A 26405-nucleotide genomic window follows, 5' to 3' on the forward strand; every position below is an offset into this window, starting at 1 on the left:
TTTTCTTAATAATAAAAAGTTTAGAGGTAGAACAACAAGCTCAAGCTCTTTTTCCCCTCCTCCAGGTTTTATTATAAAAGCACTTTCACTTTAAAAACCTTCCTTTTTTAGAGAAGGGAAAAAAGATGATATGTACTTTAGGCCTTACTGCATCAAATCTGAAAGGACGGGGAAGTGGTACCTTGATTAAAAAGCCCTACTGGTGAGAAAGATAGTTAGTCAGTCAACAACTTTTATTGACTGAACACTGGTATGAGTTTGGCTCTGAAGCACTCGCCCAGCTTGTCCTGCAGGTCTCGCAAAGGTAGAGCCAGAAGAGTGAAGCACAGTTCGAGGATACTTAGCAGCCGTGGCTTGTGATATGGTTTGCTGAAAAGTAATAAGATACATCAAAACACTTAATGACACAAAAAATTCACATTAAAATAGCTCTAGGCGAGCTGTAGTTTAAAAAGAAAGACCTGCAACCTAACAAACTGAAATACACTTTTCATGAAAGAAAAAAATAAATGGTCATTTAATAGAAAGAGTAAGATTTTTTCCTTTCTTATCTGTAAAACACTTTTTAGAATACAAAGTGCTAAACTTCCAGTTAACTAAGTATTTTAAGCTTTTATCATCTCAGTCTTATTTCAAGGTTGGCTTGTTTTAGTATTTTACCATACTGTTCACAATTTTCCCCTGTAGCGCCAATTTTCCTTTTGAAGTATTTGTTACTTCAAAAGGCAGTCCCTGAAAGATCTTTGAAAATAAAAGGTTTGCAATTTTATCAAGAAGTAATTTTCTGCCTATAAAACTAGCTACCTTAGTGTAATAAACCATATTCATTCTGCTTTTTATGAAGGTAAATTCTCTTCCTTCTCAAATTAACTCAAGACCAACACTTAAGATTTTTAATTGCAGAACTGGTACACAGAATGTTTCTGCAGGCCTGTCACAGTTATTACATTTTTGCAGGTTAGCTTTTGCAAACAGTAGTTCAGGTGCTTTCCTTGTCACACTAGTCACAAAATCTGAATCCAGAAATTGTTCTTAATGAAATAATTACCACACTGAATCTCTAAACTCCTAAGAACATAAAATTTAAACATTAATTTCTGCTTAGGAACCCAAATTCTTGAATTCTTCTGTGTGCAGCAAGCCACATGGCTGTGAGTCACAGGAGGAGATGGGGGCCTTTTCTGCTTTTGGTACTACCGCGATGGTGAGGAGATTGAGGGTGTTTGGGGAGTTGGGAGGAGACAGAGCCAGGACAGGTGACCCAAACTGACCAAAGGGATATTCCAGACCATGTGGCACCAAGCTCAGTGTACAAAGTGGGGGAAAGAAGCAGAAAAGGGAGGGACATTTGTGGTGATGTCATTTGTCTTCCCAAGTAGCCATTTTGCATGATGGGGCCTGGCTCTCCTGTAGATGGGTGAACACCTGCCAGTGCATGGGAAGCACTGAATTAATTCCCTGGTTTGCTTTGCTTGTGTGCACAGCCTTTGCTTTCCCTATTACACTGTCTTTTTCTCAGCCCATGAGTTGTCCTGCTTTCACCCTTCTGATTCTCTTCCCAAACTCTCTGGTGGGGGAGTGATTGAGTGGCTGTGTGGGGCTTGGCTGCTGCCTGGGGTTAAACCATGACATCTCCTCACCAGTGCCTTCTACACAAAGACACAAAGTACTGTTTGCTGTTTTCAACAGGCCTAAAGTCTAATTTGTCTAGCTTTGTCTAATACCTCTTCACAAGGTAATTTTCTTCAAACTATTACCAGATGTGTTGTAATAAAAATACTTTAAGAACATAAATACACAATCTGATTTACCTGAGTGACTGGATGATGCTTCTCAACAATAACTGAACTCATGGGTGGAGCAACTCCCATCACTGCTAAACTCCCAGAAGCTCTGGATTTTTGTCCCATATCAGCTCGGCCTGTGATTCGAGCAGTGATTGTTCGTCCTGCTTTCTGTTGTGCAGATGTTATTACTTTTGGCATGGACTATAAAAAAAATTAAATATTAATTAGTAAAAAAATTCTAAACATAATATTTACAATGCTAGGTGTTTCTGCTCAGTTTTATCTACCACATGCCTAAATGGAACATGTGATGTTGCAGGTAGTCCAATTACATTACACAGGACTGAATTTGCTCCACCTGGCTGCAACCAGGATTACTCCATTTTTTCTACTTGTGCGATAGCATTTCAAGTAAATGACTTCTGTTCTGAGGGAAATAAGACTAATTTGACAAAAATCAAGAAGCATGGATAGTTTAGCTTTGCTGGCTGACTGCATGCTTGAGTGACAGCTGAAGGTACTTCCATCATTGTGGAAAACCTTTCTAGCAATGACAGAGCAGATAACAAAAAAAGCTCCCATGCATACAAAAATGCATCTTTCTCTGACAGCTGATAGCAAACTCTGTCAAATATGGAAAAGAAAGGAGGGCAGTTTAGCGCAAAGCACAGAAAAGGGAATGAGGGAGAAATTTCAAAGTGCAGGATAATGAGACAAGGATATGAGCACTTTCCATGACAAAAGTCAAACACCAATTTTTGCTGTTGCACTATACCTGAGTGCACTCTTCTATTCTTCACTTTCCCACACTGCCCTACCTAAAAACAGAATTTAAAACTGCTCCTAGCATAAATGAGTTTATGTAACATAAATGAGCATTTTCAACCTAGTGTCTTCATACTGCCATATAAACTCTATGGCAGTGTCCTCAATTACATACCTGTGTTGCTCTGAGAAATGCACAAATAACAATACCCAAACTAATATTTGTTATGATTATATCCTAAAAGAAGAAAAAAAGTTAACTTTAGCATGTTACCAGTTTTTGCGTTGATGTCACACCAGATCCTGATGTTGTGCTAGTGATGATAACTGGAGAATCAGAATCTAGCCTGGTCTCAGGAGTGCTTGCATGAGCCAGGTGGCAACAAAACTGAAAAGAAACCAGTTTATACAGAATGAGTACTGCTTTCTAGAAAATACGGTTTTACTCCTTAGATAGCCAGTTTTCTCACCATCGCAATTACCCTTTCAATTGCAATGTCTTCGCAGATATTTTACCTCTAGTGTTACTGTTTATTGTCTAATATAAAATTACTTGTCTAAAATTTATAGAAATGGTGTGAATAACATTTGTCACTATTAGAATGAAAAGTAAGGAGACAGGCATGCACATCATCTCTGTTCTAACCTACTCTCTAGCATGATGCTGTTTTACAGTGGCAAAGTTTTGAGGATGACTCCAGGGCAGGTCCAAACCAACCATGCTACTAGATGATGATCAGGCTAAGTTGGTATGACAGGACAATAAGCTGAGTTCCCTTAATGTCTGTAGGTGTTACCCTCCTAAAAAAGGAGTCTGAAGTCAAGCCAGCTTTTCATGTTTTGAGAATATACTAAATTCAAGTTTATAAAAAAAATGCCTCTTAACAGCTTTTTTTCCAGAGAGAACCTTAGAGAGCAAATTATACTTATTGTAGTGACCTTGTCTTTGTTAGTTTAATGCATTTTCACTAAAATAAAAAAGAGCTGAATGAAAGTACAGCAAGCCACAGCAGCTGTGCCCGATTCACAGTGCAGTCTGAACACATGTGAACTCTCTTCAAAAAAGCGCCAATCAAGGTATTTCTCTTTTGTCACTAGGAAATACAGTTCTGTTCCAGCAACATGCTTACCATGTTTTCCACCTGAACAGCAGCTGCTGGTGGAGGTGGTGGTGAGGGTTGATTATATTGTGAAGGAGGTGGCCTTCCTGCACCAGTGGTTGCATGATCATTTCTCCTGCTTCCTGTATCTATTATTAGAAACACAAAGTAATGGGATAAGCACATAATCTAGCTAACCCTAAGAGGTGGAGATATGGGGGAAGATAAGTTAGAACGAAAATTTTAATATTTCTTTGGGATTTCTGTATAATCTAATAAAAAAGAGCAGGCTGTTCTTTATAGAGGTCGGTAGACAGATATAAACAAACATTCCTGTATTTTGCCCTCTTTTGAGATGCTTATAAATGTTTTTCAAGGGGCTTGTTTCTCTATGTCTCAACATCTCTGTGGCACATGTCACCTACTTGTAGTGCAAAGAACTGAGGTTCATCCTACTGCTTGCCAAAACTAGTATCAGTGTGCAAGTGGTGCTCTTATCCCCAAGAGAGAAAATCCAGTCTAGGTAGTAAAACACAAAGGTCATTTGCTCATTCCAGGAACTAGAGTGACACCATGTGGTAGTTGTGTTTGGTTTTTTAAATTAGCTGAAATAAGAAGGAAAAATAAAAGGAAGGTGCTTCAAATCTGTGCAATACTTGTAGATGTCAAGAGTAAAAGGGTACTAGACTGTGCATTTTGTACATATCCATGTGTGTACACACACTTTAAGCTTAAGCACAGACAGGACAAATGCACAGTTATAGATCAGTAAGATCTGATCTATTTTACTGGAGGAAAACAGTATTAGGACTTTTATAAGCAAAAACTTATGAATTCCTGTGGTGTCAGTGTTCCTTTAAATTCATGAAGAGTTTAAAATAATCTTAATATACTACTAAGTAATTAGGCAGGTAACTTTAACACCATCAACACTGACACTAAATATTATGAAGCCATCAAGTTTGTGACACATGCACACTATTAACAAACACACTGTAATGATATATGATGTGTATTTTATCTGTAGATTTTGTGTATATTAAATGTATATTAAAATAACCAAATAATAAATTTGTAAAGGGGTGAAATTCTGCATTTTATGTCCAGTGACAGTAGGTGGCACTGCAGTGTTCATATACATTTATAATTGCTGACTGGTTCTGGCACATGGAAGTTTTGATGTCCACAGATCAAAAGACTAGAAACAAATCACAATAATCTTCTCTGATGTTTGCAGTCCTCCAGTGTCCTGATCACTGTTCTACCTGATTAAGAATGCAGATCAACAGTTGTTCAACCATATTAAATAATTATGTAACTAACTACATTAAAACCACCATCTGGCTGTAAGCAAAACATAGTATGATGCCTGGGGCAGGAGAGAAGGTGGTACCAGAGGTGGTGGAAGCTGATGATCTGCTCAGGACCGAGGACAAAAGAGTCTGTGAAATGTTATGAAGCCTGATTAAAAAGCATAATAGTGGATACACAAATAAATGAGTTATGGGTACCCTAACATGCAGCACAACAAAATCTTTAGGTGTTGCGCTGGTGTAGAGTATCAGTTCCAGCTTCTTAGGAAAAATCAAGCAAAATTTTGGGTCCATGAAAATAAAGGATTGGTCACAACTATTATAGAGCTCAGTTTTCTTTATTTCCTTACTACTTACTCTCATTTTTATAGGTCTACAGAAACAATGCTTTCACACCAGTCAATAAACCTTCATTATTAGGGAGACCTGGTGTCTGTTGCATGTTTTTTTAAAACAACAGACAAACAAATAAAAGATAATGCTTCAAGATAGAATAATTCTTAATTAATAACACCGTGAAAAACAAAGTACTTGGGAAATGCCCTGTAATTTTATTCCCAAACCCAGTATCTTCAATAAATCATTCATTCTTAACCTTCTACCTATACTGATCCTAAACTTTTACTAGCACACAGCTACACTTTGCTAACGGCATGTTAATTTCTTAAGCAACTGCACAAATACCATTTATAGTTAACAGGCTTAGACAGCTGCTCAGGTTAAGTATCTTCTTACATCCTCTTCAGGTTATTTTCTCTATCTATAATTTTGGTGAAGAATTTCTCTAAAGTAGTTCAGAAACTTCTGTATAAGATTGTTAAATTTAGCAACTGAAGTTACTTGTCTAAGGCTATTAACCACTGCCAGTACAGATAGCTGTTGAGCCACTCATATAGCTGTGGCACTCCTGCTGGCACAGCTATTTTCTCTTTAACCTAAGGCTCCACCAGCACAATTTGGTTCCCACTGCTATGGGTTGTCTCAGTCTGAGAGAGTGATTTCATTGTACCTGTAAGCATGTGCAGCACTTTCCTGTGTAGCTGCACAGGTTTTACAGGTATGCTGCTGATAAAAACAGACTGGTGTTTCCTGTTCTGGCATGGAGTTACATCTAAATACAGAACCCAAGAGATTTGCTTGCCCTTTTTACACTCAAAAGCAGGATTAAGAAAGAAGGGAGAGCTGTCTGGGAAAAGCTGATTCATAGCACACTGAGATTCCAGAGTAAAAAGGAATTTTCAGGATTTTGTCTAAATGCTCCATAACCTCGCATTTTAAGAAGTTTGCCACCTTTGACTTCCTTTCCTGCCTTCAGCTGGAATTTACCACTTTCCCAGCAATGTGAGATGGAGAGAACATGTTCCTTCTTTCAGCTACACCTGTATGAAGTCCAGCCTCAGAGTACTTCTCAAAATATTCAACAGGACATTTTAAAGCAATAAAAGTTAATTAAACTCTGTATTGCCAAAAATTCTCAAATTAAAAAAAAAAAAGAGAAAAGGAACTCCATTAAAACAAACAAACCAAAAATCCCAAACAAATCCAACAAAAATGCACACATGCTACCAGATTAAACCTGCTAGTCATACTAACCAGGATCTGGCCTACTGTCCTTGCTTTGAAACATGGTCATTGCTTCCAGATTCAAAGCACATACACCACGCATAAAGGCCTTCTTCATCGTGTCCTCATACTGATCTCTTTCACTATGCAGTTGCAGAAGCTCAGATCTTGTCAGTTCCAAAGCAGCAGTTAACTACAAAACAGATTAAGGAAACAAGTCTCTCTTACTTCTGAATGCAAACTACAAACATATTAATCAATTAATTTTAAAAATAATTTACTATATTTACAAAGACAGAGGTTTTCACTTGAAAACCTCTGCTTCACCAGAGATTAACAGCTCACTGTAATTTCTTTGTAGTACAGCACAATATTAATAATATAGCATATTAAGGAGAAGACTATTCAAAAGATATAGGACTGTCAGACTCTACCTAAGCAGAAATATATCTTTGCAAGCTTTTGTCTTTTAGAAGTTGGCATCTGGCACAACCCAGATCTCTGCAGATTAAATATGGGTTCATTCAACAGAAGAGCATGTCTTCTCTGACAATGATTTAAGTATAAGGGTAAATTTTCATCACCAGTGTCTCTTCTCTACATACTGTAAAAAACTAAAATACTGAGAAAAGATCAGATCAAGTTGCTACTTACAGTTTTTGTCCTGTTAAGACACATTTGGTAAGCCTGTTCTTAAAATTCTAGGTTTAATTTCTTGCTGAAATACAAACTTCTTGAAAGTGACATTTTAAAACTGATTATTTAGCGTGCACCAATGCACAGGTTGAAAATTTCACCTTAAGCTCTGAAAATTCCTTAACAACTTAATCAGCAAGCTAAAGAAAAATCAAACTTAATTTCAGCCTTTAACAGAATAGCTATTACAGAAAAAAAATATTGTACTCATCATGATCATTCAAAGTAATAATGGTCTTCTATTTGCATTGTCTCCTTCATTAAGACCTCAAAATGCATAGCTCATACTAACAGAATGCTGTTAGAAAACAAATGGCATTCCCATTAGTAGGCAAACAGAGATTTGCCTTATTTCAGGAAGGCACAACTTATTTAATCTCTGTATGCAGATTGGCAACATTTTATATCGGATGCAGGAAAAAAAGGCACGTCTAAAAACATTACAAAGATCTTAAATCCATTCATATCTTCTTGCATACTTGGGAGCTCTGTTCTACTGGAAAATACTCATGTTTGTTAGGTTTGCTGAGAAAGACATCCTTTGGAGGAACAGGGGTTGGGAGTCAAGGAGCAAAAGAAGAAAAAAAAATTGATTTTACCTCTGCAATTTTTGCTTCAAAATCATTGGTTAGCTGAACACATACATCTTCTGCCTTTAACTGACAGGCTCTTGCTACTTTGTCTTTCCATTTTTCTTCACTAACAGAGCGCCATGCAGCCCACACTTTCTTCATCAAAGCTGTCTGGAAATGTTTATCTGCCATTCTAATTGCATATTCCTTAGGAAGTAAATACAAACACATAATAAAAAAGTTCTGGGTTGATAAAAAGCTCAGTATATTACTGTGGATGCTTGTTTTACAGCTTATTACACAGACCACAGTAGGAGCCCCTTAACTGAGTTACAGGTCCTGCAGTGAAGTGTTACACAAGCAGCATCAGCTGCTCAGTGTTGCCTCTGCACATGTGCCAATGCATGTTACTCTCCTCACCATGAGAAACCGTGTTTGTGAGCTCCTAGGCTACACACAACAGTGGTCTTACTCTTAGTTTAATGACACCCAAACAACAACCTCACATACACTGTGTAAACAGACATATGAAGCCATTTGTTGGGTATGTGGCACATTTGGATTCACTGTAGGAATCATATAAAACCTGCAGTCACAAAGACTGCAGGTAGTTATCATAAAACTTACATTTTGAATAAATTTAAACTTCAGGATTGTTTAAAAACTACTTTAAAACAACTCTATTATTCTACTCTATTTCAAAATAGTCAGCAGGCAACAGATTTTTTCCCATTCCAGAGAGTATTCTGACAGCAACATTCCTTTTAGAACTGATCTTTTCAAACTGTTATTTGTCAAACACATCAAAATAGAAACACCATGATTTCTTCAAACTGTAAAAAGAAGTGCAGCAGCTCTGACTCTTTTGAGTTCAGAGGTTTAATTTTCACAGCATTTTGATTTTGTGCACATACCTCTTGTTTGGCTTTAACATGCTGAATCCGCCACAGTGCAAACTTTCTCATCAATGCTACTCTCTCCTTTTGCTTTTCTAATGCTTGAGTCAAGTTAGTAATTACCTGCAAAAATATTCATTAACACTATTTCATTATCTATGATCACCGTAAGATCAAAGATAATGTACTTTATGTCTCACTTATTTTTCACTTAAAGCACTTGCTTTTAACAGATGCTTTCTACTGAAATTTCCCCTTACTCTAATCAAATAAGAAACAAGGATCAAAGTTCAAATGAGAAGTAAAATTCCTGTGGCTTTGACACTCAGATTGTGGTACTTCCATGTTGTAGTTTTAGGAAAAGTTCAACTGAGTTATTTCCTCCTACATTTGGTTGTTTCTGAACTACTTTCTCCTAATTAAATGTTACCACAGCATAACATCAGAAGAATGTCTTATTTCAAACAGACTTTTAATAAATCAGAAACATTTATATTAGAAGTTTGTTTCACTTGTCTGAACAGAATAAACAAGCTAAGTTGTTGCTATAAACCAGAAAAACCTTATTAGAAATTGTTACTCTCTTTAGAAGATCTCATGAAAGATACTATATAAGCTTCAAGCAATTAAAATGTTTGAGAGGCAAGATGTCATACTGGACAGAGACTGCAACCCAGCAATCTCTAAATTTAATGACTACACATGAAGAGCTGAGGTTCCCCAACTAAAAATTAAGCCAGGTATGATGCAAATTTGGTAGACCAAATCTGAATATTACTCCCTACTTCTGCTGAACTTCTTAAGCTAGATTCTGCCATCAGTCATATATGAGCAACTCTAATGGTCAACAGTGGGACTCAGGGGAATAATGCAAAGTTATTTTAACTACTGCATAAACATTGTTGAGAACAAGATTTTATGACAATACATGCTAGCATATGTTAACATTATATTCCATTTGTTACAAGTAATAATTATTGAATATACACTAATTAAATGAATGATAACTAAAATTAAAATAGAAAACAAATTAAATTGATATATTAATTACTTTTGTTGAAAAAGTATCATAAAAATCAATTTTCAATGCTGCATACATACTGCTACACATTAGAAGTCTTAGCCTAAGTCTATTTTTGTTAATCAGCATATTTTTGCAAATAAATTAGATTCTTATTACACATTGTAAATCTTAAATGCTTTACAATGTGTAATAAGAATCTAATACTTGTTTGTGGGGCTGATGGACTCTGGTTTATGTCCATATGAGGATACAGGAGATTTCATAATTATGGAATGATATGCAGAAGCATGGAAGCACTGCCACCTTCCATTCAGGTGGTAGCAATAGTAATTTTCTATTCAAATGTTTGGGGTTTTTTCCTTAGAATCAGAACTTTAAAACTGGCTGAAGAAACAATTTCTTTGGCAGCAGATAATGAAATAGAGCTTTCAAAGTATCACTGAGAATTATGGCACATTAAATATGACTGACATACAATGACAGCCAATAGAATTAGATGTTTGAAAGGTATAGGCTGAAATAGCCATGCACAAGGTACTAGTTACATGGTATAAGACTAATCCAGTTATTGCAATGTTACAACATTTATATTTGCTTGGTCTTTAAGATTAGTGTGTTTTCTAGACGAACATAGAACACTATCTTCATTCACATTTTAACTCTTGTAATGTATGTTTTTTGAAAATTTAAGTAGGAATTAGAAACCCAAACTCTATTAAGTGTTCTCAAGTACTAGGTAATATGTTCAGGGTAGCAGAAAGAAAACTCATTTATGTTGGGTGATTGCAAAACTGCCAAGATTTTATATCCATTTTCACGCTTCTAGTTAATTTTCAAGTTGTTTGCACTGTTGCCAGCAGGAAAGTGTAAACCAGAGACTCCAAATGTCCAATCTTAAGAATATGTACAAATGTCGAATTCCTAAGAATCTTAAAATAGAGGCTCCTCAACATTTAAAACTGAGGAAAACCAATCTAATAATTGAAAATTTAGAGGCTTTTGAAATATAAGAGCTAATAAACTCACCTACACCTGTGTGACTTCTTCATGAAATACATGAGAAACACGACTAGACTCTAGATTTAAGAAACAAACAGTGCAAAACATAACACATATGATGTGCTTTCATTGTTAGTATAGACAACTCTATTAGCAACCATGATTATTTTTCTACTATACAGTCTGAATGTATTATTTACTTCTCTATGTTATTTACTTAAAAAAAAATGCTGTTCAAAGAGATGGACCAAAAAATTTAGTGTAGATATTTTTAAACAGAGAGGAACTGTTAAAATATGAAATTGAGTTACTACCTCATCTTTCCTGCTAATAGAGATTTCATAAGTACGAAGTAACTCTTTCAGGTTTTCCATCTCATTCTGCAGTTGTTTCACTTGTGTGTCATGTTTCTCTTTCTCTTGTCTCATTTGAAGCTTGTGTTGTTGAATCAAATTAAGTTCCCAAGTTTTCAGTTCAGTCAGAATATTGGTCTGAAAAGTTAAAAGGATGACAGTAATGCAATGAGTTTATTTCCTCTCTACAATTTTCATATTAAAACACTTAGCAATTAAGAAGACACAAATATTTGCAGTGATACTTTCATTACACAGGCTGTGTACAGCTGTATTATGAGATAAAATGAGCTATTGAATCATGATATCAGAACATCCCTAATGGAGACTGTTATTCCAAAGTTTTTTGAAAAAAGATATTCTGTGCTACACATGCTTATGTGCAATATGCAACAACAAAAAATACCATTCTCTCAGCAATCACACTGAAACTTCTCCTGCATTAACTCTACAATACAATGATATCTGTGAATGATTTTTAAGGATTCCATACAATATAAATACCTTAAGACTTCCACTCCAGAGATCAACTATATTTTCTATTTGAGTGACTTTTCCATCTGGTGAAGTTAATTCAGTTGTTGTGGTTTTGCTGACTTCTCCTGGACCATGTGTGGAAGAAGTTGTTTCTGGAAGAGCAGGTTGTTCCATATCGGCCTGCTTCACTGATGTTGAGACTAAAAATGAAACAAGAAAGTAAGAACTGACACTCTGGAAAGGCTGACTGGTCCACACTTTGGATGGAAGTCAGAAGACAGACAATTGCAAAAAGGAAATAAAATATTTATAACACCAGAAATGTCCTTTACCCACATAAGAAAAACCAATCCAATTCTAATACATGCTTTCTGGACACATATATTTAAGCTGACAATCCAATTGTAACATAAGTAAATTCAAAAGTAGAGCTCCCTTAAAATACAGTACCTTAATACACGTTAATTTGAAAGAGAATGATCACAGCAACCACTAAAAATACAGCCAGAAATACCATCTCTAAGTGAAGGCTTCTTGGCAATTAACATCTCAGGTAAACAATCTACTAACTTCTGCCTTCTTTCTCAATGAGCCTGTAAACACCTGAGGTCTGTGCTGTTCCTTTACAAATTCACAAAGTAGCCTGTGGATATATTTTGATGTTAATACATACCTGCATGCATTTTTCTTAAACCCTTAAATTTGTTCATCTAATTAGCATTCAAGCAATTTGAGAAAGGACATATCTACCATTAATTTATATAATGCCTTATACAACAATTCCTCACTTTAAGGAGCTGTGGTACCACTAAAGCTAGTTTGCATGCATTTGAGCTGATAATAAAGTTAATATTTAAGTAAACTTGGGAAGTAAAATATTGTTTTATATTTAGTTATTCCTTACAGAAAATTTGTTATTAGAGTTGACAACTGAATAAAAGAAAATTAGAAGAGATATTAGCAGATTCCTGCTAATAACAACAAACACAACAACTTCAAAAAAATACTCTCTTTTTTCATAAACAGAAAACCTCCAACATTTTAGTCTTCACTTCTGAAAACAAGTAATGTCTGATGGGTACTATTTTTTGATTCAATCAAGAAGAATTAAGCTTATCTGTCACAAAGCAGTATCTTCAGTGAACATTAGAAAAGTGTGTTTTGAATTTATTTAAGGCAGAGCCTGATGGCTGATATTCTTTTACAGTTATTTTTACTGTTAGGTCTCCTTTCCTAAGGAAATGAGAAGAGCTAATACTCTGCCACAAAACGACTACACTCATGCTCCAAAACAAAAGGGAAACAAGGAAGAACTGAGATGCAGAAGCAGTTACAACTGCTTTTTGATATTTCTCCCAATACACAACCACACATCATAAAATTAACACCAGCTTGAGCTAAAGGAGTGCCATCTAACACACCATTTCTATAGATTAAATGTTCTCCCCTATGGCAAAAGCAAAAGACCATAAAGAGACTATTCCCCGTGACAGAGTAAATTAAAATCAGGCTTTAGCTTTTTGTCATTGTTTCTCCTGAAAATGACAGAAGTATTGCTAAAGTAGTGGCAGAATTTGAATACTTGTTGCTTTTAAAAATGCCCAAAGTACATGACATGCCAGACAGATGATCCAGATTACTTGAAATACATCTAATTTCTGTGATGAAGAATCTGGCTGGCATATGACAATAAAATTATCTGGCACTGTTACCATTGTCAAACATTCACAGTTCTGTCCTTCACCACTTTTCCCCATTCCTGTATGTCACTCCTTCCTTCAGCTGTAACATGAAATGCATGAAGCTTTGTTTTTATTTTTAAACTTCTACTACTTGGTTAGATTACACAGAACAGTTTGTAAGATACCTTAAAAAACCCAACAGAATAAAATGTAACCAATCAAAACAGGATATTAAAATAGGCTAAGAACTGCCACAGTCTGAGAATCACAATATTACTAGTTCATCACTACCTTCCCCCTTAATTCTCCCTAGGAACAGATTATCCTAACACAGCTTTCATTTCTCTCATTTACCATAGGATGTATAATATCTTCACTGAATCCACCAAATGTATCTGTTACATGTTTATAACATCATCTTATGAAATTCATCTTAGCCTTCCAGCATTGCCATAATTTTCTACAGTTGTACACACATTAATTTAATTCTTATTTCTAATGCTCTCCTTCTGTCACCTCTTCTCCCTCCATAGAGTTATATGATGTCACTCAGTTACAGCGCACTAAGGTACCAAGGATACTGGAACCATTTGGATATGATAAGTATAGAAATGCACTTTATTTAATAATCTCCACACCCATTTACTGCAACAAATCTCTAGACAGAGGTAATGAAATTAGCTGTTTATCCAGATGTCTGTTACTACAGTTGAGCTTTTCTGTGTTGTTCTAGTATCTGAGTTTTTCTGCTTTTATTAAGTAAATAAGCTCTGACACTGTTCTCACACATTAGATGCTATTAGTGGCATAAGCTGAGCACAGCAATTTGCTAAAATGTTCTAAGAAGTTTAATGGATATATACTGAGGACTAGAAGGCTTGAAGAGAATGATTTTTTCCACTCTTTGGGTATGAGTCATCATTGCACATCTCTGCAACAAATAATTTACTGTTCCAGTCTTAGTAATTTTCAAATTTAATCAACTAAACTGATAACAAGAACAGGAAATGAAGTTTTATGTTTCAAAGTTTAAAAACATTTGGACATTGAACTGAATTGAATAGTACAGCATGTTTATTCCAATTACTTCTCTTATCTGACTGAAAGCTGTTAGGGAAGATACCATGTATACTTAAATTTTCTGCAACAAATAGAGATTACCAGTAATCAGAGTTCTACCACCATAATGGTAGCATCCAGACCAAAGAATACTTTATAACCAGAACTTCATTTCAGAAGGCATCACATGGCATTGGAAACTCTGTCGGTTCCAATACCATCACATGGAGAAGGGTAAAATACATTGTAAACTTGAGGAGCTCTGCAGAAGGGCAAACTTTCAGATTTTAACTCCATCCTCAACACATTAATTCATTTTGTTTCACAGTTATAGAACACTAACCTATTAATTTATGATTTTGTTATTTAAACACAGTAGCAGCATTAGAGCCAAATGTCAAAAAGCCTGATTTTTAGTATGAACAAGCAAGCAGTGCCAAAAGAATGAAGTTTAACAAAAAAATTAACTATCCTTCAGAAAAAAACCTGGTAAACAATCCCACCTGATCAGCATTAGAGGTAGAGTATTAAGCTTGAATTTAAGCATTAGAGGTATACTATTAAACTTAAAGTTTTCTCATTGTTCATTCAAAGTCACGTTATTACCATCATGAAAAAAAGAAGATATTCTGAGGGCATTAACACTGTGGCCAGCATTACTTCAATACATAATCACCATCAATCAATAGTAGTGATTATATAGAAGAGTTCAAGATTTTGATCAGATCTTCTCCTCAAAGCTGAAATAACCTTTTTACAACTAGATTGTTTCCAGCTCTTTCTCTAGGAGGTATGACCCATCTCTCTAACAGACGAGAAGACACAGTGATATTTTGAACAGCAAACACATATTTTGATAAAGTAGCAAAGCAAAGGAAACTTGTTTATAGCATTTTAATTGATAGAAGCAGGATGAATCTGTGTAAATATTATTCCTGTCTCTTGTGTTCTCTGGGAAGTTCAGAAGCATCTTTTTTACTGTCTTTAATCACTTTTTTCCATTCTGTGAATGGAAACAGATCTGTGAACTGCTGCAGTGTGTGTCACTCTTCCATGGGGTGCAGTCCTGCAAGGACAGGCTGCTCCAGTGTGGGTCCCCCACGGTGTCACAAGTCCTACCAGGAAACCTGCTGCAGCATGGGCTCCTCTCTCCACAGGTCTGCAGCTCCCTGCTCCAGTGTGGGCCTCCCATGAGGTCACAGGCCCCTCTCAGACATCCACCTGCTCCAGCACAGGTCTGTTTCCTCCATGGGCTGCAGGTGCATCCCTGCACCCCCTGACCTCCATGGGCTGCAGAGGCACAGCTGTCTCACCATGGGCTGCAGGGCCTGGAGCACCCCCTGTCCCAGCTTCTCCAGTGACCTTGGTGTGTACAGAGCTGTTCCTCTCACATATTCTCACTCACTCTTCTGTGGTCACTATTACAATGATGCAAAACTTCTTTTTCTTCTCAAATCTCTTATCACAGAGGCATTACCACCATTTCAAATTGCCTCAGCCTTGGCCAGCTGCACTCCCATCCTTTGGAGCTTCCAGAGCTCTGGTGGACATGGAGGAGGCTTCTGGCAGCTTCTCACAGAAGCCACCCCTGTAGAACCCCCACTACTAAAGTTTGGCCATGCAAACCCAATGCAGCCCAGAAAAAAAAAATAAAAAGTAAGAGCAGAGTTACAGGGAGACAGGAGACTCTTTTGGGTGGCTGGCTACAATTTTCAGACAAATACGATAAAAGATAGAGTATAAAGTCATGTACCAAAAAAGCGCAAGAGTCTTTGATTCTGATATTCTTTCTTATGAACAGCAGTATTACACATCACAAAAAAATCCCTTACAAGACAATATTCCACTCAAACTGGGAGACAAAACTCTAAGCAGAGAGCACTGAGGACAATATCCAAATTAAAATTTGCTCCATATTATAGTTCCACATAGCTGGGTTTGAAATTTTCTACTGTTTTAAGAGCATCAACTCAGGCTGAGAAACAGTTCCAGCAGCTGACATTAACTGCTCTACAAATCAAGAGTTTTGCAAGTGTACTCGAATCCTGACAATCTGTGACTTATAATGTGACTGATCAACAATGGAAGAACATCCAGAGGAGATAAGTACACTGCTCATGGAGCTCTGGAAAGAATACAGGGAATGACCACAGCTGCTTTAAAGGAAGCTGAAGTAATCTCAGCACAGGAAGGGGCTCTGGGTGGCCTTTGTTTCTCACAAAAGGCTGCACCATTTGAGGGAATCAACTGGTTGTATAAGTGGCCTTAGCTAAGCGTGAACGCGGAAGGCATTTCTGTGCTACCCAGAGAAGCATGGCTTGACCCAGCACACAGCATTAAAAAAAGCAAACAGCAAAATGAACTTTCAACATAGCAACAGACTTGAGCTGGCCTTAACCCACACACACTGTCGCAGCAGGTGGGGACAGGTTGTGCCGTGATAGTTCATGACAGTTCCTAAACAGAGACTGGCAGCAGGAGTCACAGCTGCACTGCGATCTGTGTACTGCAGACATTCTGTGGTTTGACATTTTGCTGTAATGTTCACCTAAGTCCTGCTCAGACTTTGGCTAACTCACAGCTCATGCTAAGGCCTGGTGTATCCTAGGAGTGTGCCATGAGGTCTAGGCAAGATATGCTGGACAGAAGGGCTAAAGGTCATTATGCAGCTGTCATCACCTACCACTCTCTATCTCCTGCAGCCTTAATCCTTCCACACAGATTGTCTAGCAGCTGCTTTAGAATCTAAAAACCTAAAGAAATAGTATTGACCAAACTTCCAAGTTGGAAGGTACAAGTATGTCACTTGTTCCTCTAAACAGCAGACAAAGCCATCCACAAGGGTTATCAAAGTGAAAACAAAAAGATAGCTAAATATTTTAAAAATTAAATAGAATGATAAAGAATAGAAGTTAGTTTAAAGTCAGTTTTGCCTGATTATGCTTAGCTTCCAAGAAAATAAATAATGCAGGTGTATTTGTTTACAATTTCTTCTGAAGCAAAATTAACAGCAAAGCAAAATTCTCAATCTAAATGCTAGTGACAGAAGCAAACAAGACAATTAAAAATATCCATGTTATTAATGCATCACAATACCCCAAGTTTAGTGTCTTGTGATGCATTAGTAACATGGATAAATAAAATACCAAGAAATAAATTGAATTGAATTAGAATAAATTGAATTGAATTAGAATAACAGGATTGAATTAAAAAAGTAAGAATGACATTCATGCAGTGACATGATTAGTCATTACACAAAGCCCTTTTAAGGTAATCCTCGCTTTCATTGAATCGTTGTTTCTATATGTTTCTAAATTTCTCTATCACAGCCCTACCAGCTTGAGCAAAACCAGCTGTGACACATCAAATGTCAATCAAGTATACTGTAAGTAAGGGTATCCTTTTTCTCTTATTACACCAACCATCTTTAAACATCAGCCCCACAAAACACAAAGAACTGCCAACACATCAACACTGTCATCTGAAAGTGATGCCAGAGAGAGAACCCTTCAGGGAATATGCCTTCCTACATTTCTTGTTGTGCAAAATGCAAATGTACTACAAATGACATACATGTATTTTTCAAACTAAAGCTATTAAAAAATATAAGTCACCAAAGTTGTATCATTGTTCTTGTAAGCTCAACACATAGCCTTGGGCATACTACCTGGAGTATTATGGTGAATGGCATAACCTGTTAACCTGTAAATTCTTTCAGATGGTCTCTTTTCTGAGGCAGGTTCAGGGAACTTTGAGACACACTGCTCAAACTTCGGAGTCACTACAGTATAACGAAACAGCTCTTCATATTCATCCTGTTGCAAAGTGGTGACAAAGAATTATAAAACTATAATTACATTTTTAAAAATTAGGCATATGTAAAAAGAAGTCCATATTGTTTTCTATAATTTTGAGAGGTTTCTTTTTAATTACTATGGTGTAAACAGAGAGGATTTCCCCTAAAGCTGCAAAAGTGAGTTGTTTTCCCACAATGACTATAATAATTTAACTTTCATTTGTTTAATGTTCACATTCCTTCTGATTACAACTAAATGCACTGCAATAGCTGCACAGAAAGACTCTATGAGATTCCAGCATTGGATACTACAATAGGCATCTAAAACAAGAACTGGAAAAAAACTCCAGTCCCAGATCATCTAAGTTATTAATTGGCCCTTATTATTTCTAATGACTACTAGTAGTGCTTCAAAGAAAAACATGTATTTTTATAGCCATGACAAAGATGCTACTGAACACAGTCACACTTCACACTCTGTAACATTGCAATTTCTCTGGTGGAAGTTGTAAAGCCAATCATCAAAAGTGATTTGATTATACACAAGTTTTTTTAGAGAGGATATAATTATTCTCACCTTATTTATTTTTAAAATTATACAGGTATATGGAATGTGTATATATAACTTAGAAAGAAGCTTTCCTATTAAGAAGCTAAAAACCTATCTAACTGGTATGTGGCATTATGCTATACACCTAAGTAAGCCAATTAATATTTTTTTGAAACCTCCTAATGAAAGAGATTTTCAGGATGATGGTATTCGGTGTTCATTGTGAAACTGTAAACAATCTGTATTATAACTTAAACATGCAATCTAGTAATTAATTAAACAAGTACCACTACTAGTTACTTACTACAATAAATCTACTAATTAAAGCTTTGGAAAACAATACCCATTGGAAAACACTTTACCAGGTCACTAGCAGTTATTTTTACTTCACTTAGTATTATCACATTAGTTCTGTTATTAGTTCTGTTATATCACATTAGACTCCTAATGAGGTCAAACCTCAAAAACCAAGTGTGAATTCAAAAATTAATTTCCTCTTAAACGTGGGGGAAGTTAGAGGGAAAACAATCAATGAAAGGTGTCAATTACATGCAATATGTTTTTGAATCTAACAACTGAAAAGGATAATACTTCAAAACTCTCAGTGTAACTTCTATATTTTTCTGTTTCAACTAATTAGAGAATTTAAGAAGCTAGGGTTGGTACATTTAATCTGCATTCTAGTTTCCATTTAAATGTCCATTTCCCATCTTCTAATCTATCACGTTCAAAGTAGAAGCCTAAATAAATGTATACAAAGCTACAGAATTACAAATACATGATATATCTTTTGGACACGTAAGTGTGTCACAATCTATGTAAAAGGTATAATTAGCTGCAAATCAACAAGTTACTAATTTTTCTACAGACATCTTTCTAAATGTGTACAGTTTAAATTTTATAAGATATCAAAAGAAGAAAACAGATATCTTTAGATCTGTTACTCAATCAGGAACTGCATGGAACCATACAAAACTCCCTGCAGCAAAATCTCATCTGAGTAAAAAAGACAATAAAGACTTAACTAATAAAAATGAAATGATTCTGCAGATGTTAGATCACACCTCTGTCTTCTTCTAAGAGATCATGCAACCAAATAGCAACATAAAACTAATTCTTCCCAACAAACAAGATAGTTCTCAGACAGAGCTGATCCAGCTGCTTCCATGATCAATTCAAAGGACCTAGTAGATGTCAGATGCAAGTGGGTGTCTCATGTTGAGTCACCCAATTTATTCACTGTCACACAATATGTCCTACTATAGACATGCTTAGCATTCAAAATATGGGTATCAAGTTATGTCAGGAGATTTTTTTCAAGTTCTAATTCTTTTATTAATACTCAAAGAATCCAATCTGTACAGGAATACGCACTCTTACGCGCCAACAGAAAGTGTCAATAAACAGCATCCAGTGACAAATCTGGAAATAAATGTTTATAAATTACAATATTACAACACTATTGAAATGAAGCTGAAAGGCAAATATTAAAGAAAGCACAGTATCCCAGTTGTAATCAGAAACTTATGACACACAAAAAAGAATCCTGGAGACAGCAGTGGGAATATGTATGGAAACACTGAGTGATTAAGTGTATTACCTCAGTCTTAAATGCTCCATAACAAGTATGCTGCAACTGGAATGCAATATTGACCAGTACATTTAAAATAAAACCATAATAAACTTAAAAACATATCTTTGGTTTATTATTGTGGTTCTGCTTTTAACAGAACTTTCAAGCCGTTCTGTCAACTGCAAGTAATTCTGTTAATGTATAAAACTACAGGAATGTAATTCTATGACTGAAGGTCTGTGGAGTTTCGACTATTTAATGCCTTGATTTTGTAGAAGATGTAGTGATGCAATGAACAAATGGCACAAAAAACCCAACCAGATGTTTTTTGATAATTTTTTTCTATTTTGTAAATTAAAATCTACAGATACTGCAAAGGATTGGAGTCAAGGTTACTAGACAATATGACAAGAACAGATTGAATGGATAAAGTCTTGCATAACAATTATAAGTAATGGACATTCTCTAAGAGCCAGTGGATTTCTTTGTCATGAAAAAGTAATAAGCTGGCCTCTATTTAAAAGCAACATGTTATCAAAAAGGCCCAAACAAGCAAAACAGAACAGACCTTCCAAAATTATCTAAATGGAGTATTGTAGTTCCCTGTCAACATTCCTATTCATCAGCTGTGACCTCAGTGCTGTTCTTTTCCAACAGTAACCAACTCCTACCAGGGGTATCTTTGGGCTTGTCTAGTTTGGAGAAAAGGAGGCTAAGGGGCCTTGTTGCTCTGTTCAGCTTCCTGAGCAGGGGAAGTGAGAAGAGATTCCCTGGGAGACGATCCCATCTCATCTCCCTAGGACCCAGTGATGGAATGAGTGGGAATAGTTCAAAATTGTGTTGGGGAGGATCAGATTTGACATTAGGAAGCATTTCTTTACAGAGAGGGCAATCAAACACTGGAATGGGCTTCCCCTCAAGGGAGAGTGTTGGATGCCAGGAGCCTGTCGCTGTTTAAGAGGCATTTGCACAATGCCCTATAATGACATGCATTAACTTTTGCTCAGCCACAAAATGGTCAGGCAGTTTGGCCAACAATTGATATGGAACACTTCCAGCTGTGCTATTCTTCTCTAGACATATTCTCATTCACAAAACAGTCACTCATCAGTATAAGTTTATTGTTATCTACCAGGTGGCCTTAGAGCCTCCTTGATAATCATAACCAGGTCATAACAGAAATTTCTGGTCCTTCAAAATTTGTAGCATGATGCTTTTATCTTGTTCTCTGACTACAAAAAACATTGGAAACACTCATGCATTACTATTCCTAAACAAAGATTATGAAAACTTATCCATGAGATACAAGCACAAATAGAGATGTACATGAACTGCAGAAATTAATTGCCCCATAGAAAGTTGTTTTAAAGGTACAAGTCAATCCAAATTGTAAAAAAAGAAAGAAGAAAACCCCTTAATTAAACAGTGTTGCTACTGTATATGCCCATTTCACTACGTGAAAAATGTGGAGATGCACTTCTACAGGGCAACTAGCAAAATATGTTCTTGCCAAAACCGTCCTGGTTTGGACTGTATCCTACCGAAGGTAAAAAAATCACACAATCTACTATGCTAATAGGAATAAACAATTATTAAATTATGAAAATCTGCTGCTTTCAAAAGAATGGTACAACGACTTTATCCAGTATCATTGCATCCTCTTGAAAGCATGACGAGCACAGAAAAGGCAACCCCCAGTATTATAGTTACAGAATGTCCTAATGTACTTGATGCAGCAAGTAAAAAAAAACAAACCAAAAAGCAATAATTTACTTTCTGTGATTAACTGGGCCATAATACTACTCCAAGGAAAATAAATCCATTTTAAAAAATTCAGTTTTTACAAAACTGAATCATGGGGAAAGCCTAAAATATAGTTACTCTTCATCTCTCAAAAGTCATGGGTTTCTATCCCACTGTGTCAAATTCTGGCTTCTTGATAAGACTTAACACAAATAAAGAATAACACTAGGAAAAAAAGCTGAGAAAATTACCTATTTTACTTGCAGCAGATTGAAGTCTAAAGTTTAGGTAAGAATTTTTACATAAAGTTCTTGTGAAATGCACAGAAATGGAATCTAACTGAACATATTTTAGTATCAGTATTTTTTGCACTCTACTTTGTTTCTTTTCACTAATATTTTTATTATTTTCCTATGTACGTAAAATAGAAAAAAGATGAACATTTAGTTAGATTTCCTCACAGTTATCCTCTACCAAATAAAATGCCATGACAGTAAATCAAATTATATTGCCTCTGTCCTACCTGAGGATCTGAAGAAACAGAACTGTCCTGAACAAAGTCATTTGGGAAAACTGGACTTGTTCCTTTCTCCTCATCAGATGACATTCTGCACAAAGTAAGTCTATAAAACAGTAGAAGCTGAACTTCATTTTTCAGTTTCAGTACATAAATATATATTCACCAAGAATTTATTTATATTTTCCCCAGAAACAGATCCTGCTGTTACAACTGGATCAATGCCCATTCTGTGCACTAAACTGATTGAATAGTCTCATTATATAATGCTGGAAATGCTCTGACCCAAACCATACTCAATATAATGTAAATATTTTCACTAACTTATAAGAAAACAAGGAAAGACCCCAAAGCAACAATGTCAGTTGTTGCAGTTACAGATATACTCCTGTGTCATTTTTATTCACACTGTATTGCCTTTTAGCTTATCAGGCTGTTTCAGTATAAAATTCCTACAGAGCAACGTAAGAATGTATAAGCTACACTGTGCCCACCCACTATGTTACCTCAGCCACAGCCCAAGATAAGACAGTGCCCTGAACAGTCCTTCACACTTCGCTTCGATACCCTGGATCTCACTGGTCAACATCAGTCTCCCATCACCATTTTGAGTTTCAGGCCCAGGAACATGAACAGCTATGGAAGGACAAGTAACACCTTGGGTTCAATAAATATCAATCATTCCAGCAATTTCTTAGCAAGACAGTGAGGCATTCTTTGCATATTTGGGAAGCAGGCAATGTTGAAGAATTGATAATAAGCTTGAAGACCTTGTGAAAGATATACGTATCTTTTAATCTAATACAGCCTCATATAGGTCTTTCAGTGAAGAACTGAAGCTCTTGTGATAAGATTTGACAGAATAAAGGGAAAAGGACTCTAACGAATATGGCAGAGGAGGGAAAGATGAATTACAAAATGAGAGGAAACTGAGTATAAAGCAGGGTGAGTTTTTTAATGAATGAATGGCAGAGTGATATAGGTGCCTGATGCACACGAAAGACAATTAGACACATTGACTAAGGAGTTGTCAGGAGAGAAGGCATACCACCATAAATAACCAGAGGAACTGACTGATTGTACAGTGTAGCAAACAACTTGCAAGGAAAAATTATTTTTAGAGAGATCTTTACAACTGTCAATTATAATATTCTTGTTTTTTAAACAGATGCATTTTCTGACAGAAAGTTGTACCGTCATAAAACTGGTGGGAATATCCTACTTAAAAACCATCAATGTTTCTCAAAGCATCAAACCCCCCACACAGTTCTCTATATAGGAATACAGATAGAAATAAATTATCCTTTTGCTCTTTGAGCTGTTCTATACACTGATTCTTCCTGCACCACAAAAGGTCTCTCTGCCATGGATATTTTTACACCTTTCAGAATGACAAGCTCATTTCTGTGCTGATGATGGATGTTTAAAAACAATATAAAGTTAGTTTCAAATGCTGGGATTTCCTGTAGCTCAAGGTTCAAAGGACATGATCACCATCTTCCTACTTCCTTCTGAACCCTCATATACCAACCACATTTTTAAAGTATAAAAATGGAGTCCAATGAAGGTTTACTTTGTACTTTTTATTCCTGTACATCTAGGAGTAGATAACAGAAGAAATACTACCTTCATCAGCTCCACTTTTTTCATTGCCTCCTGGTCTGATAATTTTCTCCTTTCCTCTCTCACATGAGTTATTCCTTATATATATCCTTGGTTTTAGCCTCTCTACATAAGGAAACAGCTCTATACTAGCACTCTACCTTCTTCTAGCTGATAAAGTCTTTCAATACCAAAAAACACTTCTGCAATCCTAAAAAGTCAACTTCAATTTCATATGCATTCCTACACGGTTTCTCAAATTGTGGATCTATTCAAAGATGTGCGTGCATTTATGAAGACCACAAAGAACCAACTATCTAGCATTATAGGAATTATATGTGTGCTTGCAACCAGAAGTTCTAAAAATTGTTGTTCAATAACTTAAGACCACCGCCCCGAGTTCTGTTTTCAGTTTTCTAAGATCATGCCCCTTACATGCAATCAAGTGGATCTAGCTCTCTACTTATCACTGAAACTACTCTCTGGTCTTCCAAAACTCAAAAGGTTCCTTCATCACAAGTGACAAAGCAAAGTGACCTCAGTCACTCATACAGCTTCCCCTCAAGGCCCTTCACCATCCTCACTGCCCTCCTTTGGATGCTCTCAAATAGCAGAATGTCTCCCTTACACTGTGGCACCCAGAGCTGCCCCCAGCACTCGAGGTGAGGCTGCCCCAGTGCAGAGCACAGCAGGACAATCCCCTCCCTTGCCTGGCTGGCCATGCTGTCCCTGATGTCCCCAGGACACGGGTGGCCCTCCTGGCTGCCAGGGCACTGCTGACCATGTCGAACTTGCCATTGACCAGGATTCACCAGACCACTCCAGTGGAGATGTTTTCCAGTTTGTTCTTACATCCAGGGTTGCCCTGTCCCAGGTGGATTTTCTGCCTTTGAGGAAATCAACAGCCCTATCTAATTTAGTATTGTCAACAAACTTACTCCAATGCCTGCATCCAGGTTAATTAAGAGGTTGAAAAGCACCAGGCCTAAGATGAAGCCCTGTGGAACCCTCTAGGGGCAGGTCCCCAGCCTGATGTCATCCTGTTCACTGTAAGCCTCTGTGCCCACCTCACGAGCCAGCTACTCACCCATTATGTAATGCGTTACCCAGCTGTGTGACGGACATTTTCTCCAGAAGGATACTGTGAGAGACAGTACCAAAAACTTCACTGAAATCCAAAAAAGATCACATCAGCTGGGTTCTCTTGATCAAGTAGATGGGTCACCTTGTCATAAAAGGGAATTAAGTTTCTCAGGCAGGATCTTCTTCTCATGAACCCACCCTGGCTGTGATCTATGACTGCATCAATGTTGCAGACCAAAGCAAAGAACTCATCTCTGCCTTGTCAATGTTCCCATTTTTGAGGTAATCATCCTCATCATGTAACAGGATCATGTTATTTCTGGACTGCCTTTTATTATTGACATATTTTTAAAAATTACTTCTTATGTCCCCCACAGTACTGGCCAGCTCCAAGTCTAACTGAGCTCTGGCCACATAAATTTCTTGTCTATCATGGAGAGCTGAATTTCTGTATTTCTCCCATGTAATCTGACTTTGTTCCACTGGGCATATGCTTTCCTTTTTTGCCTTAGGTTCAGAAAAAGATCCCTGCTCAGCCAAGCCAGCCTAAGAATAACCTGTCAGCTTTGATCTCAGTGAACAAGCACTAAGTACCACAAAATACCAGATAAGTTCTAAAAAGAGAAATCACGGGATATTAAGAGACCACCTCTGGGTCAACAAACTAATTTGCTAAGCTGCAAATCATTACATGGGGAAAGACAAGTGAGAAGAACATCCTCAAGCTTACCAGGTTCTTCTAAACTTATCCAAGCATCTGCCAAAATATATTTCTGACTTCATTAAAGAAAGATTCCTGCTAACAGCAGCAGTTTCTTCCAAACCATAAGCATACAACTGCTTTAAGAAACAGGATGCAACTATAAAGACCTTGCTCTGACTCAGCATCATTGCTCTCCTACTTAATTTTGAATTCATTAAGCTGTGCTCAGGTTTTTATGCATTTGGGTTTGTTTTTAACTAAAGATGATGCTTTCCAAATAATTTAGTGTTTCACTTGGATCAGAGGACTCAACATCTAGGAAAGAGAATGATGGGTAAGGTCAGAACAGACCACAGTGGGTCATCCGGTCCAGACCTGCTGCTTAAGCAAGGTCATCCTAGAGCACAGAGTACAGGATTGCATCCAGATGGTTTTTGAATATTTCCAATGAGGGAGACTCCCCAACCTCTCTAAGCAATCTGTTCCAGTGCACAGTCACCTACACAATAAAGAAGTTTCCCCTCATGTTCAGGTGGAACTTCCTGGGCATCA

The 26405-nt window shown here is 36.7% G+C and overlaps 1 protein-coding gene across 2 annotated transcripts; it reads right to left on the reverse strand.

Moving 5' to 3' along the window:
* Positions 1-3: 3 nt before the first annotated feature.
* On the reverse strand, positions 4-22555 carry POC5 (POC5 centriolar protein). Of its 2 annotated transcripts, XM_054282595.1 has the most exons (11): positions 22472-22555; positions 17954-18101; positions 11573-11745; positions 11030-11206; positions 8711-8815; positions 7824-8003; positions 6559-6721; positions 3683-3801; positions 2827-2940; positions 1812-1988; positions 4-369 (listed from the first exon to the last, which is right to left on the reverse strand). In XM_054282595.1, the coding sequence occupies exons 1-11, from the start codon at positions 22553-22555 to the stop codon at positions 220-222; spliced, it is 1590 nt and encodes a 529-aa protein (XP_054138570.1). In that variant the 3' UTR covers positions 4-219. The 2 variants fall into 2 exon arrangements, with proteins under 2 accessions (XP_054138570.1, XP_054138562.1); XM_054282587.1 differs by lacking the exon at positions 17954-18101 and having other exon boundaries at positions 5-369; positions 22472-22546.
* Positions 22556-26405: the final 3850 nt, after the last annotated feature.

This window comes from Melozone crissalis, unplaced genomic scaffold (assembly GCF_028551555.1).
Source record: "Melozone crissalis strain CALT ecotype California unplaced genomic scaffold, PUWL_Pcris_2 ptg000005l_1, whole genome shotgun sequence".
Taxonomy (NCBI): Eukaryota; Metazoa; Chordata; class Aves; order Passeriformes; family Passerellidae; genus Melozone; species Melozone crissalis.